General features: G+C 40.1%; 2 protein-coding genes across 3 annotated transcripts; both read right to left on the bottom strand.

Moving 5' to 3' along the window:
• On the bottom strand, window positions 5,467-10,821 carry LOC8068872 (RNA polymerase II transcriptional coactivator KIWI). Its single transcript, XM_002452214.2, has 4 exons — window positions 10,637-10,821; window positions 10,439-10,544; window positions 6,585-6,607; window positions 5,467-5,875 (listed from the first exon to the last, which is right to left on the bottom strand). Exons 1-4 carry the CDS (start codon window positions 10,751-10,753, stop codon window positions 5,816-5,818), a joined length of 306 nt encoding a protein of 101 aa, XP_002452259.1. The 5' UTR covers window positions 10,754-10,821; the 3' UTR covers window positions 5,467-5,815.
• Window positions 14,958-19,046, bottom strand: LOC8064262 (tetratricopeptide repeat protein 33). 2 transcript variants are annotated; one of them, XM_021458249.1, is made up of 7 exons: window positions 18,719-19,046; window positions 17,813-17,908; window positions 16,960-17,170; window positions 16,340-16,478; window positions 15,960-15,991; window positions 15,722-15,808; window positions 14,958-15,610 (listed from the first exon to the last, which is right to left on the bottom strand). In XM_021458249.1, the coding sequence occupies exons 2-7, from the start codon at window positions 17,836-17,838 to the stop codon at window positions 15,440-15,442; spliced, it is 666 nt and encodes a 221-aa protein (XP_021313924.1). In that variant the 5' UTR covers window positions 17,839-17,908; window positions 18,719-19,046; the 3' UTR covers window positions 14,958-15,439. The 2 variants fall into 2 exon arrangements, with proteins under 2 accessions (XP_021313924.1, XP_002452258.1); XM_002452213.2 differs by lacking the exon at window positions 17,813-17,908.

The following is a 19,330-nucleotide window of genomic DNA, read 5'->3' as shown; positions in this document are numbered from 1 at the left end:
GCACGAACCTCGTCCTCACTAGGACACCACAAGAACCTACCCACAAGTGAGGTAGCTCAATGACACGAGCAATCCACTAATGTTGCCTTTGGCTCTCCGCCGAGGTAGGCACAAACCTCTCACAATCACCGAGAGATGGCCACGAACAATCACCAACTCGTGCCAATCCTCCTCCGCTGCTCCAAGTCGTCTAGGTGGCGGCAACCACCAAGAGTAACAAGAAAACCGCAGCCAAAACGATCCCCAAGTGCCACTAGATGCAATCACTCAAGCAAATGCACTTGGAATCACTCCCAATCTCACAAAGATGTATAATCTATGAAGGAGATGAGTGGGAGGTGTTTGCTTAGGCTCACAAGGATGTCAAGTATGTTAGAATGCCAAGAGTCTGAGCCCCAAGCCGGCCAAACACGTATTTATAGCCCCTCAAACAAATAGAGCCGTTGGCTCTTTCACTGGGCAAAACTCGGGGGCACCGGACGCTTACAGGGAGCCACCGGACGCTCAACACCCAGCGTCCGGTGCTCAGCTGACCGCCACGTGTCACTAGCCGTTTGAAGTCGACCGTTGCTGCCAACGGCCACTTCGCACGCGCGCCTGCACAGCACCACCGGACGATGGGCACCGGATGGTCCGGTGCTCACCGGACTCGTGCGCAGAGAGTTTGTCAAACTCGTGACCTCACCGGACGCTAGGCACCGGACGGTCCGGTGCTCACCGGACTCGCGCGTAGAGAGGGTTGCAAAAACCCCTCACACCGGACGCTAACCACCGGACGCTCTCAAAGTGCGTCCGGTGCTTAACCCTAGCAGGGTCAAGCTCACCGGACGCTGAGGCCAGCGTCCGGTGCCTCCGCACTCAGCGTCCGGTGAGTGTTTCTCAGTGAGAAAACACTCCCGCGACTTCTCTAAATTTCCCACCGGCGAAATAGAAAAAATACACTTATTTTTCTCAAAAGCGCCGAATCCCGCCTCGCAAGCTCGGCGGGAGGGAGAGAGGAACCCATCCTCTCTTAACCCTTCAAACTTCAACTCCCTTCTCAAAGTGTGCCAACACCACAATGTGTAAACCAACATGTGCACGTGTGTTAGCATTTTCACAATCATTTTCTTCGAAGGAGTTAAGTTAGCTCACTAGGTTCTAAATGCATACACATGAACAGTGACACCTAGTGGCACTTGATAACCGCTTAGCCAAAGAATTCCCCTCTTTATAGTACGGCTATCTATCCTAAATGTGATCACACCCTCTATGGTGTCTTGATCACTAAAACCAAAACCCTAAGCAATACCTTTGCCTTGATCTCCATAGGGTTTGTTTTTCTCTTTCTTCTTTTCCAAGTTGAGCACTTGATCATCTTGTGGTCATCACCATCATCACCATGATCATCACTTGCTCCATCACTTGGCATGTACCAACCTCATTAAGTCTACACACACTTCGCATAGAGGTTAGTACTAGAGTTTCATCAATTATCCAAAACCAAACTAGGGCTTTCAACTGGACAAACTAATCGACCAAATTTAATACCTCCAAAAGCTAAATATGAGCATGCAACTCCAACTTACATATAAAGACTCTTGATAGATTATTAGGCAAAAAATATGCCAGATTTTGAACCTTAGCATGGAGATCCATGCTATCAAATTTCAAAAGATTCTGCATTATAAATATGTGAATAGACGTCTAGCAAATATCATATATAAAAAACAATATACTGACCCCAACCGTACTGCAGTCGTTCTTCAAAATCGCAAGAGTAAGCAAATTTTAGTCTCACAGACAGGACCGATAGACCAAAAGTACACACAGGCAACATTTTGGTTGAAATTTAACTAGTCCATAGCGTCAATACCATCATCCAGTAGAGGCAGTGACTTGTTATTTACTAAGTTCAACTTGGGTCGTACACTAAACAGAGAAAAATGAGCATCACAGGCCATCTAACAAATTGCTTGCACATATCAGTACTACATAGAATTCAAACAGAATTTAGAATATTAAATGAATTCAAATGAAAAAGTGGACAACAAAAAATTTATAGAAATTATTGAGATCTACAGCTTATGTTTTGGTCATTTCTCCATCTGACTTTGTTTAAACAATTCAAATTTAAATTTTAAAATATGAAAACTTCAAACAAATTTTAGGATATTAAATGATTTTAAATGAAAAAAAGTCATCAATAGCAAAGTTGTAGAACTCATCAACATATATAACTTTTATTTGGGTAATTTCTTTAGCTGACTTTTTTTTGGACAATTTAAATTTTAAATTTCAAAATATAAGAACTTCAAATAGAACTTTGGGATATTAAATGATTTCAAATAAAAAAGTAGTCAACAACAAAGTTATAGAACTGATCAAGATCTATAACTTTTGCTTTAGTCATTTACCCATCCGACTTTGGTTGAATAATTCATAATTTGAGTTTTAAAATATGAGAACTTCAAATAAAATTTTAAGATAAACAATAATTTAAAATGAAAAAGTCATCAATAATAAAGTTGTAGAACTAATTGAGATGTAGAACTTTTGTTTTGGTCATTTCTTGTTCTGAGTTTATTTAGATAATTCAAAATTTGAACTTCAAAATATAAGAACTTCGAACAGAACTTCGGGAGAGTAAGATTTCAAATGAAAAGATGTGTAGCATTCTTGTTTTTGTTTGCTATATGAATATAGGATAGCTTACTTTCTTTCTTTGCAATGTTGTGTATATTTTAATACTCAGAGACCGTGGTACCTCAGTTTTCAAGTTTGCGTCACTACCTAAGTAGAGTTTGCTTACCGCGCGCGGTAGTGGTTCCACGCTAGTTGTATTTTGTCTCTCTTACTCTAGCATCTAGAAAATAAACGGTCTTCTTTTATAGTATATTTTTTATAAATCCTTTGTACTGTCTCTATCCTAAACTATAGGTCATTTCTACTTTCTTGGAGAGTCATAGTATCTTAAATTTGATCAAATTTATATAACAAAATAATAATATTTATGATACCAAATAGGGTGTATTTTATATACTTCCGAGAATAGTTATTCCCATAATTAAGGTGACCACTAAGGTTGGAGTCTCTTTCATCTCCTTGTCTCTCTTAAGCAACCATAAAGGTCCACTTGAGTTTCTTACTAGAAAATCGAGGGTGATACAAACTTTCAAAGGTTCTCCCATAGATCGCGAGGTCTTGGGAAACGCCTGGCTGAATAGGGACAAAGCCCTAAGAGTAACAAACACAAATACAGCCGGCTTGATGAAGAAATAGAGTGCTCAAGCTTTAAATCAATGTTTCTCTCACGAAATCCCTTCTCTCAACTCAAACTCTTCCAAGATTTGAAGCTAGGAGCAAAGAGGAGGAGAGGAGAGGGCCTTGAGAGCTAGAGAGGGGTTTTTCTAAAGTGTTGGTCAACTGAAGTGAGTGAGCAACAGTCATAAGTGAGGGGGTGAGTATATAAAGGTCGAGCTCAAAATTGACCTTTTTTGTATGCCGGAACTTTTGTAGATCTGCAACGGAACTTCCGATCACTAGAGTTTCAAGCAGACTAAGGGATCTTTGGAAGAATCTAAGACTTACAGAACTAAAGTTCTGAACATCAAAAGTTTCGAAGTACACTAGAACTTCCAGACACCGGAACTTCTGTAGATCTGCACCAGAACTTCCGATCACTAGAGTTTTGAGCAGACTAAGGGATCTTTGGAAGAATCTAAGACTTACAGAAGTTCAAAATATCAAAAGTTCCAAAGTACACTAGAACTTCCAGACACCAGAAGTTTCGATGTCCACTAGAACTTCCGGGCACCAGAAGTTCTGATGTCCACCAGAACTTCCAACGGGTAAACTTTCTACAAACTGATCCAAAGTGCCCATGCAGTAGAGTGTCCCTCAATGAATTTTAATTAGGTACTTGAGCACTTCTTCAGACCATTTACAATTGCATTCCTCTTTATAGTGTGGTATAACCTAAACTCAATTTCAAAGATAAAAATGATTTAAATGCCTTTGATTCCATCACCATGTCATTTTGTAATTTAGGGCTCCACCATCGCATGTATTATCCTCATTCTTATTTTACCCACTTGTCATCTCGATAAATCTCATGAGTCCTCTAATAGTGTGATCATTATCACCAAAACTTATAATTAGAGCTTGATTGTACTTATGAGTGTCATCTGTCGGAGACGACGGCCAAATATGAGCACGGTGAATCGAAGACCCATCCAATCAGATAAGGGAGGCCAAATCTAAGCATAAGTACGGGAGGTACAATGACTATGTACCTGCATAGGCTAGGACGCCCATGCCCCCTAGAGAGAGTCCATCCCCACCTTAACATGCCGCGTCAATGCCATGGACGTTGCCTCTGTATGCTCTGCAGTTGACATGCCACCTCAGTCAAAACTGGCGAGAAGGCAAGATCCATTTAGAGCCTGAGTCAAAATTAGCGAGGAAGCAAGATCCATTTAAGGAGGCTCGATTCACCGACGTCATCCACACCTTCTTTTGGTGTCAATTTGCTAGTAGATGCTCTTGTTATCAAAATTAGGCTATGTTAAGGACACATACTGCATAGGAGTTCAAGTAACTTTAACAGCAATACAAACATATATTGTGGGACCACTTTATATTTTATTTTCCCGATCGAAGCAAATAGCTATTGGCCCACGAATGAATGCCCAGGTGGCAACATAACGTATATACATATTGCAACTATACCCAAATGAGAGGCTTCAAAAAAACATACATTTAAAATGCATTCATCTTGGTTGCATCTCAACGATTTTGTTGTGGAAGGTTTTCAAAACATGTTTAGACATCAATCGAAATGTTTTAAGAATTTTCCATATTTTCATAAATATATTTTCTATTTTCCTAGACCTATATCTAATTTAGAGCCTGTTTGGTAGGGCTTCTCTCGGCTCTGGCTCCTCCAGTAGAACTCTGCCAAACGTTTTTATGAAGAAGCCATTTTGAGAAAAAAGGCTCCTCTAGAGGAGCCCCTCATTAGGAGTTATGCCAAACACACCCTAAATATATTTTTAAATATACTTTTAGGAACTCTAAATAATTTATTGGGGTTTATCGTTTCCTAATACATCCCTAGGATTTTCTTATAGGGTCTTAGAAGCTTAGAGATATTTTTTTAATGTTTTAAAAATCTTATCAATTTTATCAAGCATTTACCCATTTTTTTTTAACTACAGAAAAAATTGTATTGAAAACCACTTCTAACCAGGACATTAAAGTAATTTAACGGTTCTAAGCTTTTACGAGTTATATATACCTGGGCTAAAATATTCAATTTTAGAGTTAGGGAAAGGAAGTCAGACGACACTGATATATAGGTAGTTTTTCCACACTGATATATAGGTAGTTTTTCCTTTCCCAATCGAAGCAAATAGGCCTTGGCCCAAGAATGATTGCCAAGGTTTTACTTCGAGCCTGCAACCGTCCGACCAGCACGCCAACTACAATCCCAAACAGCAATGCTTGTTGGCATATTAATCGCATAATAAAGCAAGTAAGAAACCGAATCATTTTTACACCAAATCTTAGTTCTGCACTCCTACCAAACTGGTTTTGGCTACAACTACAAGATAATAGTGACAAGTTCTGACATCCAAGGTTTACATACGACGAGGCAGAAACCAAACCTTTCGACCATGCGGCCACCTACAACAGCAGGTGGTCAAGTGCACAAAAGCAACATGGCACACGGCAGCATATGGGCAACAAAAACCAGTCTTGACACTACTTCCATGCATCAGGCGTCAGACGAGAGGCAAAAGTTTGCCCAAACGTGACTGCTTGGCGGCTCCCATCATGTGTTCTCCTTGATGGCCTCATCTATGGCTTTGATATTGTCCCTCAATATCTTCCACTGCAGATGTAAATACCAACAGGAATGAAAACTTGTTGCTTCAGGCCTTGTTTAGTACACCCAAAAACCAAAAACTTTTCAAGATTCTCTGTCACATCAAATCTTGCGGAACATGTATGAAGCATTAAATATAGATGAAAATAAAAATTAATTACACAGTTTGTCTGTAAATCGCGAGATGAATCTTTTAAGCCTAGTTACTTTATGATTGGACAATGTTTGTCAAATAAAAACGAAAATGCTACAGTGCCAAAATCCAAAAAAATTTCGGATCTAAACAAGGCATCAGTAACCAAAAAAAAAAGCTAGGGAGAATGGCAATGTCATGTACATTGCCAAGAGTACAACAGCAGCTAAAAATTATTATGATGGCATATTTGTGTGCCTTGATCATGGCAACTCACTGCAAAGATAACAGAATAACTACATCGAATTATGTTCCTGGATACCTGACAGATGGATATTGGTACTAATTATTATTCAGATTAATAGTGATAAATTTGTTGGACTATAGAATAGCATAGAACTCCCATGTGCTGAGAATATTTTCATGGCCATAAAAGAATGGCAATGCTTGTCAAATAAATTTTCATAGGGCCACTCGAAAATATACTAAGATCTAGATTTTCATGAAATCAAGCTTCCTGTATGCATATAAATTCTAAGAATCATACAACATATGTAAAAAAAAAGTGAAAACACCACTGACCTGATCTAACTGGAGTGATATACCTGGAAAGGAAAAGAAGAGATGAAATTATATTACTGATAATAAGTAGAGAATATATACCATCATCTCTAGGAAATATTAAATATGACACCACATTTGAATCAAGAAAATTAATTTTTCTCCCATATGCTGATGTCCATATTGTAATAGAATTCATCCAGAAGTTAAGCATGTCTAAGCTTACCATGCAATTAATACTCTTACCGTTGAAGCCATGGTCTTAAAAAAGAATGTCAGCTCCAAATATGATAATTTCCAAATAAACACACCATGATAATTAGAGTACTCAACAGTTGTTCATAACTATCAACCATGATATGCATATAAACAATCCTGAGCATCTCCAAAGGCTTTGGCAAATTGACTTGGCATTTGTTGTTATTTGCGAACTCCCATAACAAAATGCAAAGGATAAAAATAGGTCATCTCCAAGGGAATTGACATTTGGACTTGGCAAAGGATAAAAATAGAAGGTCTCCCGTGACTTTGCTCGCGCGATCGGGTTTGCAAAGTCGTTCACAGCTTGGTATTTTTGCCAAGTTTGCTCCCCCATTTGCCAAGTTGCCCAAATTGCAAACTCCAAATGCAAAACCGTTGGATACCTCTTTTGGAGTTTTTTGGCAAATTACTCAAATGCAAACCTCAAATGTAAAACCCTTGGAGATGCTCTTACTTCATCACTTGGCTAAGTGCATGTTCTCAAATTCAAATGATGAAGAGCAAAAGCTTGTTGTCAGAAACTTGCATAACAGTAACAGAAAATGTTATGTGCAGATTAAAGGCGTAGATTCTACCTCGATAAGTTCTGTAGCATTACTATTTTTTCCAGTGCTATGTTCATTCTATTATTCGTACGTATGCTTAAAGTTCACATAATGGTCTAAATACATGGCAAAAATCGAATAAAGCTAAAATCTCTGAGCACAGAAGCAGTTAGGTTAGAAGGAAGCCATTCATCCCATCTTTAATAGGGCCACGCCGCTTGTTACCCCCCTTAACCGTTGGATCGTGAAATCAAGCAATCTGATCTGTCCAATGCAAGTCACTTCAGATCTCCTACCAGCTTCGTGGTTGACCTGAACCACCGTGAACCTTTGTGGGCCGCAAATTCCTATCCCGCTCCCCAGGTCCCTGCCTGTGCCTCACCTGCTGCTGCTCCCCTGTGCGTCCACCTACTTCCCCACGGCACAGCCACATGTAGCGTGTGGCGTGGAACGCCGACAGTGTGGAGTCTGTGCAGAGGCCACCGAGCTGCAGAGCTCACAGCCGCCTTGGCAAATCATGCGATGACTAAGCGACGTGGTGACACAGGGCGGTTGAACGGGCTCATGGAAGGTGTGGGGACCTTGGGAAGAGTGGCAACACAGTGGCTCTCCCTGCCGCATCATCGAGGGTAGCATCATGGCCCTCATCACCTCGCAGCCATTGCATTGGTCTTCTACATGAGGCTGTGAGGTGCTCTGCGCGGCCTAAGATGTCATGCAGCACAGGCACCTCAGGCAGCAGCTACAGGAGGTCCACCTGCAACGGCAGCTATCCTCTTCTCGGCAGTGGGCTCTCCACACCACCAGACAGCTCTGGGTGTGCCGGCAGTGCGCAGGCATAGCACACCTCGCATGCACATGGCCTGTTCGAAAAAATGATGCACTGCATAGCTACGGACCAGCCTGGGCTGCAGTCCAAATAGCAACAGCTCCTGCGCCAGTCTCTTCCACTTCTCACATCTCCTTCCACCCGACCTTCTCTACTGCAGCTTCCAAGCAAACAATCAATCCCTGTGAGAGTAAGCATCCATTGCCAGCATTTTTGCTGGATTCATCCTCCACTGCACTTGAAGCTGGAGGCCAAGACTGCGACAAACATCTCACCAGGTAACAGATCCAAATCTCACTTGTTGTATATGTGTTTGATTGGACATTTTACTTTTCATCTCAATATGTAGATGCAAATCATCTTCACTCGTCCATAACTCATACATTTTTACTGATATTACCTGTTCTATGCAATGCATGAGCTCATCCAATGCATATTCACTCCTCACTTGCCTCCCACAGCTAGGCAGCACTGATGGAGTTGACTGCTGTCAAAACAGAGTAATAGAGTGTGCATCTGACAAACCATTCAATTTATTCTAGGAATGTACAGAACCTAGATACAGTTATTCGTTATAGACATATAACTATTCTATTTTAAATTTTTGTGGTCAGTTCAACCAAATTCTTCTTGTTTATCCTTGTCTAGTATGCCTATGTGTCTGCAGCATTGGGTTCATATAGTAATAATTGCATGAATGTAAGTATTTCACAAATTCCGGTTACGTGAAGTGATTGCCTACCACAGATTCTTGGTTAAACTGAGCCATCTCATAGCACAAGCGAAGGAATCAAGAATCAAGATCGAAAAAGGTATATATCTACCACATGCTTGACAAAAATGTATATTTCCTGGGGTACCTTTTTTTTCCCACAACGGTCAAAACTGAATTGCATTACGTACATAACGAAATTACACAGTTCAGAATGTAACGTAACAGCGAGATATGAAATACCGAAAAAGCTGTCCATGACTCTGATCACCAAGGGATCAGTCATCATGGACCCAACCAAACTAACCAAAACAAAACACACCTACCCCACAGAAAGAGCAACACAGCACAACATCAAAACCTCCCAAATACAGGACCAAGGCCCCCTCAGAATGCAGGCTGTGACTAATCAAAACACAACATTCTATCCTATATAGGGAATGATCTGACATCCATCTTGTGCCTGAGCCACATATGGGGTGATTTCCTGGGGTATCTGATCAGATTAAGACTGATATAACAGGCACTTCTTTCCATTGGATATGCAGTTCATTACAATATTGCATTGCATTGGTAATTAGGAACAATTTTCTAATTACATATTTTTACAGTACAGGAGAAATTTCACAGACAACTATTGATATTGAAGAGATTAATTGAAAGTATCACTAATAGTGTCAAGTATGTTTTTGTCCTAAGGTGTAGCGGCTACTGAGATGGGTGTATGGTGAGAGCAGTCCTCCCTGAGCAAGAGGCTTCCTGCTAAGGTCTGACATTATTGTTGTTCATTGTTTTGGATCCTTACAATGTTATTGCAGTAACTGCTGATGGGTAAATGGGAATGGTTTTGCAAATGGTGACACCATATACCATAGACATGATTAGAGAAAAGGCAAATGATGACACCATAGGCAGAATGAGAGTGACAAAAGGAAGGATCTCAACCTTTTGAAATATGAAGTGGTATGGTTCCTTTCAAGTGTTCTATTTATAATCTTTTATCCATTGCTTAAAAGGGTAAACACATATTCATCTACTGATACCCTTGATTTTAATTTCAGCTCAAGGATGAATTATTGCACTTAACCAAAGGAATTGGAGCCACATGCCGCTTATACCATATCCTGGTCTTTTCTATCAAGGTACATCTACATTTTAAAACATGTGGTTCATACATATAGAAACAACGAACAGTAAACTAATTTTGATTGATTAGAGGTTAGTGACTATAAGAATTTTATACTAGGCTGGCAATCCATGTGGATCACAAAGTATATGTGTATCCTGGACTGGCCAGCTCAATTGTGGGCGCCGCAAAGCCGCACATGTATTTCTAGAACAAAACCAAGGGCTTGAGTAGTCCATAGTCTCCAGCACTAAACTAAATCCATCTGTGCTAACAATGGTGCAGGATACCTTGACCTGGAGCGCGCTACTCGGATGCCAGACGCAGCCAGGGAAAAAAAACACCCATTACCCATAGGAACAGTACAACAGGAATGAGAGGGGCAGAAGTCGCTGGTGGTACCTTTGCGGGTGGGGAGAGACTTGCCGTCCTTGACGTAGAACTCGCGGAGGTCAACGAAGACCCTGCCTTTCCAGTTCCTAACAGACACCTTCTTGTTCTTCGATATCTGAACGAGCGCCATCAGAACGATCCAATGGGTTAGGGTTCTAGCCCCTAGGGTTCTGTCTCGAAACAAGGTATGCCCGGGGCGGTCCCTACCTCGGCTACGACCGTACCGTCTTCGGCGGGTTCGGAGGGGCCTTCGTCCCCGGCGGCCTGCCGCTTGGCCGCCGGCTCGCCGCCGCCGCCGAAACGCTTCTTTCCCTTCCCCCACATCTTCCTTGCTGAGATTGGACTGGAGCGACTGGATCGTTCGAATCGGTGCCCCTCTACCGCTTCCAAAGAAAAGGTCTACAAGGGCCCACGCCCACGTAACTGCAGAACCTTTGAGGGGCTGTTTTAGGGGTGTTTAGTTGGGAACATATCTAGTGCAAACCACAACCTTCGTGAAAACCTGTGCAAACTATGACAAAAAAGTTATCTAAATTCATCAAAAAAATCACACATGTAGATGATTTGATAATACACAACATTGTAAAATATCTTGTCCAAACTCAACTTTGTTTGTGAGATATAAAAATAACAAATTTCAAGACAGAAAGGTGTCCACAGAATTTGCTAGAAATTTATTATTTTTATATCTCACAAATTAATTCGAGTTTGGATAAGATATTTTACAAGGTTGTGTATCATCATATCATCTACATGTGTGATTTTTTTGGTGAATTTAGATGACTTTTTTGTCATGGTTTGCACAGGTTTTCACGGAGGTTATGGTTTGCACTAGATATGGTCCCGTTTAGTTGAGGTGTTAAAATTTAAGGTCAGTTTTAATAGAGTTTAATAGAGTTTTATGGGAATTGAATATGTTGATATGACATTATATTAATGAAGAGAGATGATAACAGTTTTACTCTTTCCGTCCCAATATATAAGCCGTAATCACTTCTGGTTCAAGGACCAAGAACACATTTAATTCTCTTTTCACGGTACTGTATTTCTGTTTGTGAGAGAGCACGTCTTATATTATGAGATATGAACAAAAAGTGGTTACGCCTTATATACTAAAACAGAGAGGGTATGTTAGTAGAGAGTTTTATAAATTTATAGGGATGAAACTCTTCTGCATAGGTACTATAGCATTTTTATTTTATTTGGTAATTGGTGTCCAATCATAGATTAATTAGACTTAAAATTGAGTTTTTTTATCTAAGTTATCATAATTCTTCGAGTTTTGAGAAACGCCATTACAATTCATCTATTTAGAGATCTACTATTATAATTTTCTCTCTACTGCACTCATACCATTTTCTACGTCTGGCAGACAGAAAGACATACGGACACGTCAATTTTCGGTGTCCCCTCTTTCCTGTTTAGTTCGCAAAATTTTTGGTTTTTGGCTACTGTAGCACTTTCGTTTTTATTTGACAAGCATTGTGCAATCATATAGTAACTAGGCTCAAAAGATTCATCTCACAAATTACAGGTAAACTGTGCAATTAGTTTTTATTTTCGTCTATATTTAATACTCCATGCATGCGACCAAAGATTCGAGCGACGGGGAATCTTGAAAATTTTTTGGAACTAAACAAGGCCTTAGATCGAGGGCCTTGTTTAGTTCCAAAAAATTTTGAGAAATCGACATTGTAGCACTTTCGTTTGTTTGTGATAAATATTGTCCAATCATGAACTAACTAGCCTTAAAAGATTTGTCCGACTAAACTGTGCAATTAGTTTTTATTTTCGTCTATATTTAATACTCCATGCATACGTTTAAAGATTCGATGTGACGGAGAATCTAAAAAATTTTGTAAAATTTTTTGGAAACTACAAGGCCCGAACATGCCTGTGGGCTGTGGCGGACAAGCACTCGCCCACGGCGACCTGCACGCAAGCAGAGTGGTGGTGGCTTGGGCACGAGGGGGAGCGGCTGTACGGGCGCCACATATCCAATTGACGAACTGTGACGGCGTTTCTCTAAACTCAAAAAATTATAATAGCTTTCGTAAATAGTTTATATTTAATACTTTATGTATGTGTCTAAATATTCGATGTGATTGATGATAAAGTTTAATAGACTCAACCAAACAGGGCCTTTGTTCCTGAAAAATTTTACAAAGTTTTCAAGATTTCTCGTCACATTAAATCTTACGGCACATATATAAAGTATTAAATATAGATAAAAAATAACTAATTATATAGTTTACCTGTAATTTATAATACGAATCTTTTGAGTCTAATTAATCCATAATTAGACAATAATTATCAAATACAAATGAAAATACAGCCAAATCAAAAAATTTCACCAACTAAACAACCACCACGGCGCCCATAACTTCTTGAATGAACATGTACTAGCTCTCCCTAAAAGAATTATGTATATCAATTAAAGTGCTTTGCGTATGAACAAGTCAAATCAATTTATCATAAAAATATATTTTATAATTAATTTAATTGTGTTCATTTGATATTATAAATATTTATATTTATTATCTATAATAATTTGTCAAACTTGGTATACTAAAATGTGATATTGTTCCAAAATTACATTCGGGACGAAGAGAGAATATAATTTTATTTGTTAAAAAAATAGAGAGAGTTTTGATTTGAAAGATACATCCAAAGTTCCTATAGTTTTTAAAAGTACGATCATATTCACAAAATAAAATTTTATATATCATTTTGCAACAAATTTTCAAAAATATTACATAAAATAAGTAGCAAACCCCTATAATTTGTCATTCTAATAAATCCACCACTGGCTCAACTGGCACATACCTTGACAATCTTATTTGGCGAACATGAACTCATCCAATACGTAATCGAGCGTTTGGTTTGGGAAATCAACTCATTCTAGATGAGGTAATGCATCATAAGTCATTAGTAGAATCACCTCATTTCTAATACTAGTTCTCTACTAATTATTAGTTTACGAGAAAAGGGGTGATGATGGATCAACTTATCTATTCTACAAACCAAACAAAAACGAGAGTGAAAAAATGATGGACTACTTCATTCCATAAACCAAACACGCCCTAAATTCTTCAATTGACTTGCTTCTGCTATGGATAGAAGATCGGTTACGGACTTGGTGGCTAAATCAACGAGAGTGTTCTTTACGTGTGATATACCAGCGCACATTACCTTGTTAAGCATGATCACCAGCATCTTAAACTCTTTAATTCCAAACCTAAGTGTTATGTACTTTGAAAATGAAAATCAGTGCACTAGCTAACAGAAGGTCCGACAAGGAGAATGGACGGTCCCATGTAGAACATGATGACACCTAGAGCATGTAGTTTATGAGATGTTTGTCCCACATCGCTGTTAGATCCACATGCCAGCACAACTTTTACCCACACAACACCTCCCTTTCTATTTTCATTCTCCACGCCACTCTTGTCTCTAGCAAGAAACATAAAGTTAAAGAAGGAAGAAAGGGAAAGAGAGGAGAGGAGAAAGGAGGAGACCAAGGAGCACCAAGAGTTGTAACTAGTGGCGAAGATAAAACAAATTAGAGGGTGGTGTGTCTACCTTATAGATGTGTAAAATTGAGCCGCAACCATGGTGAAAAATCAATCTACTCAATGGTATTTTATGTTTTTGCTATAGGAGTATATATAGCTTCGCTACTGGCTGCAACAAGGTCCCCGAGGCCTTTCTCATTGCTAGGGTGGAGCTAAAGAGAGCTCCTGACCTAGAGCTTGTGAGGACGAAGAAGGACAGAAGAGAGAGCTAGCCATACAAAACCTTGTATTCTGACCTTGGGCGTCAAGCTCGGATTTAGAATGGATAAGGTCTAAACCCCAAACTATAAGGAAGCTTCACTTTAGAATCCAGCCCGAACTTTCAATCATAGTAGGGTAGCTATTGCTAACGGAGATTGTCCCAACTCTGGTTTGTTTGGCTCCGCGGTTGGTTGGTGTTCCTTGTAGCTTGAGCTATATGCCCAACAGCCTCGCCTACTCGCCTATGTACAATTTTTTTTTAAAAAAAATGGTTCCTCTACTCATGCATTTTTTTTTCCAAATGGAGTTCATAGGGTAATACGTGCACATCGCGAAGTAGAATGGTGATAGGATGATTGGATGAATGTAATGATGCACTTAGTTTTGGCCAATCATCATCATATATGCATTCACTAAGGTACACAGTACAGTAATCCTCTGATAGCTTGTTCCGTGCACGACATGTATCAGGGATCAGGGGACAGGGTCTCGTGGAGCGTGGAGGTATTTCTAAGCTAAGGTCAGTCTCAATGCATATTTCATGAGAGTGTCATGCACATTAAATAGAGTGCCACATAAGCAAAATTGCTGACTTGGCAGTCATTAAATGAAGGAGTTTCATCATATGAGAGAGGAGTTTCATCCCCATGAAACTCATGTGGCTCGGTTACCTAATTTATAGTCTTGGTAACTGTGTTATGAAACTATGTCTCGTAGAATTCCACAATCCTTGAATTTGTACAAGCAGCAACTAGCAACTTGTAAAATGATGCTTGTACATAGTCTCATAGTCCAAAATTTTATAGCTTCGCAGAACAAACAACATTTTTCTCTCACACGGTCACATTCCTCTCTTTCCTAAATAGTCAACAATCCTTGTGACACTGCATAGAAGCTGCCAGTTAAAAAGGCTTGTTACAGATTCTAACAAATTAGCTGGCCCATCGGTCTACATTGACACTGATAATAAGCCGGGCCAACGAGGCACATTAGCACATGGCTCACAGGAATATGCACAAACACCACATGGCTTCACGATACTCACCTTCTAGACCTCTATATACCTTATAGTTTCACAGAGCGATGATACAGCTTTGTCACAACCGAGAAGCTCAGAGATCCAGAATCCTGACATGCAAAATTAGAGCAGAATCCTGAAACGGTTACATCTTACATGAGCTCCCTCCATTCTAGGACAGCCACACCTGGATTAAAAGGGAGCAGACTAACTGGACTATACAGCTGTTTCTTTCCCTTTTTCTTCGCCCTCTGCACCCTTCTCTGGGTACTCCCCAACTGTGAAGCGTCTCTTGTTAGCACTTAACCCTGATGTATGCAGCTGCCCTCGTTTCTTGACTAGACGAGCAGCAGTTTCTCGGTCAGCTTTTGCATCGTTATAATCAGGCTGCACAAAGCATCCAACAGACCGTTTAGGCGTAAAAGGCAACTTATTATGGCCAATGATTGCATAGGTGATAATCTGGATTATACTGGGTTAAAAAGAAAAAATGGGCACCTTGATAGCTAACGCCTTGTCAAAAGTCAGTATAGCTGAATCTGGCTCCCCAAAATTTAGCTGTGCTCTACCAAGGGTAACCCAAGCCTGTAAATCATCAGATAATGCAGATGATTACACTACTGATTAATTGGGTGACGATATTGAGTAATCATGGCATTCTCCCAGGGATCAAGCTGGGCAAAAAACCGAAAATTGAAAGAGAGCCAGTAGCCTCACTGATGAAATCCCTACTAACCTCAGGCCAAAATGGATCCAGTTCTGTTGCTCCTGCAAGATAACCCCAACATGTCTTTAAATGGTTTGATTACTGTAGAAAATGGGATTGACACAACTGACTTAGCTCATACATGCTGCTACGATCATACAGACTTTGTGATAATAGGGTGGTTCTTCACACTTATGTCATCAATGTTGTATGCAAGTTTACAACAGAAGTGTCACTAATGTTTACTTTTGCCAGGAAAGAAACCCCATGGGTTGAGTAAATTCTAGACAATGGATGGTTGGTGCTACTATAGTAGTAGTATCACTTAAATGGTTGGTGTTATTCCCAGTTCACAGCATTTTCTATAGCATAGCCCAGCGAGTCATTCATCCAAAAGAACGAGAGCTTACTGGTTGCTGCTGTCAGTGCACGCCATGCATCCCCCACTTCAAGTAAAACCTGAGCTTTCTGCTCATGAAGTATTGCATTATCAGGTGTCAAGATAAGCGCAGCCTCCCATTTAGCAAGTGCTTCATGGTACTTCCCTTCCTAGAAAATAACAAAAAAAGTTACTTCTTTCTAGTATCACATAGAAGCTAATATGACTGGACTGCTCCATTTTTGTAGGCCTACAGAACCCAGCTACAAATTTATACCTCACTAGTTGTCCACAAAAAGTTTTATAGGCAGCGGCAAATGCAAAAGCACATGGACGGCCAAGACTGGATATTTCAGCAGCTTTTCATGTGGATTTCTAAGAGAGGGTATTACCCACACAAGGTGGATTTCTAAGACAGACTAATTCATTGCGCTTGAACTCCTTATTTGAAAGACTACACGATAATAATAAGAATCACTTCATGAAGTATGCAGTTACTGAATATTCTTTGGCCAAGGAAACCATGATAAAATTGAACTCCCAAGGAGCACGACACAGGAACGGCACAAAACCCCGCAAACACATATCACCTGTTCAACTATGAGGGAATAGCAAATTTGTGGGGATTCGATCTCAAAGAAATAGAGGTACCTCGGCTAGCTTGTCTCCCTGACTCTGGAGCAACTCAGCAGTTTCAACTGGCTTTGTTCCAGGACAGTTTGTGTTTGCATCTGATTTTTCCTCCCTTTCAACCTCATCGTTGTCACTCCCCACTCCAAATGGTAGGCCTGGTATAGTTGATACTACCACCGACTGTTTCTTAACCTTGGAATTCTTACCCCAGGATATCTTCATGGTGGAGCTGTTTCAGAGGAGAGAGACAAAGCTGAGTTTTTGTATGTAGTCAAGCCACACACTGACACACATAATGAGGATAAGTGTATACAATACTTCCTCTGATTCCAAAGGTAAGTCGTTTAGGACAGCAACACAGTCTCCAATTCGACACTGGACTTGCATCTTTTGTAAAAATATATCATTGGATAAAGTCATATGTAGTGAAAGTACTTTCCATGACGAATCTAATAACATCAAGCATATGTTGCAAATCTATGTAACTTTTCAAGCATTGATGGGCCAAGTTAAAGAAGTTTGACCAACTAGAATCCTAAAATGGCCTACATTTAGAATTGGATGGAGTATATACCTCTATCACTAATTTCAGTATCCCCGATCTGAACTGCACTTATCGACACAAAATTGGGATATGCATATATGTGAGCTTCAAAGACAATAGCAAACAAGTAAGACAGAATGTCTGTCTTTGTTCTTGCCAAGCAAAAAGGGCCGTAATTAGAGACGCGAACCATGTTCCATTCAACAAAATTGCCCATGTGGTTGTTAGCCAATTGGCACGTTTGAGCAAGAAAAAGGCTAGAAAACCTCTATAGTCAAAGATGACCACAATTGGAGTTGCAAAAGGTTTTCTAGGCCAAGAACTCACGGATTGGAGTTGCGGAGCAGGGGCATGGTTACTAGCTCTGAAGACTTTTCGGATTAATCGACGGATGCTTTCGCTCAAAGAAGCAAGTTCCACCTCCTTCCAGTTCAGGTATGTAACAAGTGACCGATCAAAACACCAAGGGAGGAAGAGGTAATTTATGCTCTTGGCATCTTTTTTTTCATAAATACCAATAAAAACTCGTATTCACATTTTGACCGTTAATATTTCATATATTATAATTTTTACGAGCATGAAATTGACATTATATGAAAATGCAATATGGATCTTATTATACAAAAATCATATGGTATAATCTACAATCTTTTAGACTTAATGTTGGTCAGAAATAAACATTTTGAATCATGATTTGCATGCGTGCGGCGTGCCTTACTAGAAGGAAAGGGGAGACAGGTAAGATGGTCAGATAGTATCACAAAGGTATGTATTAGGGATGGAGGGAGTCTGTGCAGAGCTGCCAGGGGTGGACTTGCCTTGATTCAAGGCAATGGCAGCAAGTGAGGGTACACTGCCTGGCATTGGCGGACCCAGGAATTGTTCAAAATTAGGGCCACTTACCATTAGCGAAAACTAACCATACAGTATGTCACACATAGATGGCTAAAATGAAGGGAATTTTTAAAATTGATATGGTGCTTGGGTTACATGTTTAATAGTACAATAAAATAATTAAGAACATTAATTTGTATATAAAAAAATAGTGTTTCATTCATTTGTGTGGCAGCAGCGCAAGGGAAATAAGATGCCAAAGTATTGGTGTCATTCATTTTGAACAGTCTGTAATTTTAGATTGATGATTCTAGTTTCAATTTTTCAATCAAATTGAATAGATACTACAAATACAAACAGTTGGGATTGGAAATTAGGGAGTGGACAGTAGGGAAATACCACAAATTAGAGGCCGCAGCTGGATTGGAGCAGACGAAAAGGAATAGAACAGTGGAGGCGCCAGACCGCTGGATGTGGGCAGTGGCACAAGCACAAGGCGCCGCTGCTCCGGCTGCGCCCTGTTCCGGTGCCGCCGGCCCGGCTGCACGAGAATGACCGTGGGGAGTAGGGACTAGGGAGTAGGCGAGCAGCCGAGATGGTCTGCCGAGCCCGAGGGCTGAGCTGAGGGCTCCAGGCCGGCGTAAGAATGAGGGATCGAACGGGGTCGGTATCGCCGTATCGGCGTCGGAAGGGGCGAGTCGCGGACAGGTTCCCTAGCCGCTTGGGTCTGATGTTGGGCCAAAAACTAAGGCCTTGTTTAGTTCCAAAATATTTTGCAAAATTGACACTGTAGCTCTTTCGTTTGTATTTGACAAATATTGTCCAATCATGGACTAACTAGGCTCAAAAGATTCGTCTCGTCAATTTCGACCAAACTGTGCAATTAGTTTTTATTTTTGCCTATATTTAATACTTCATGCATGTGTCTAAAGATTCGATGTGACGGGAATCTGAAAAATTTTGCAAAATTTTTTGGAAACTAAACAAGGCCTAAATGGGTACTTGGACTTC

Source organism: Sorghum bicolor, chromosome 4 (genome assembly GCF_000003195.3).
Source record: "Sorghum bicolor cultivar BTx623 chromosome 4, Sorghum_bicolor_NCBIv3, whole genome shotgun sequence".
Lineage (NCBI taxonomy): Eukaryota > Viridiplantae > Streptophyta > Magnoliopsida > Poales > Poaceae > Sorghum > Sorghum bicolor.
The sequence above is the reverse complement of the archived record's forward strand: the minus strand, read 5'-3'. Positions and strand labels throughout refer to the sequence as shown.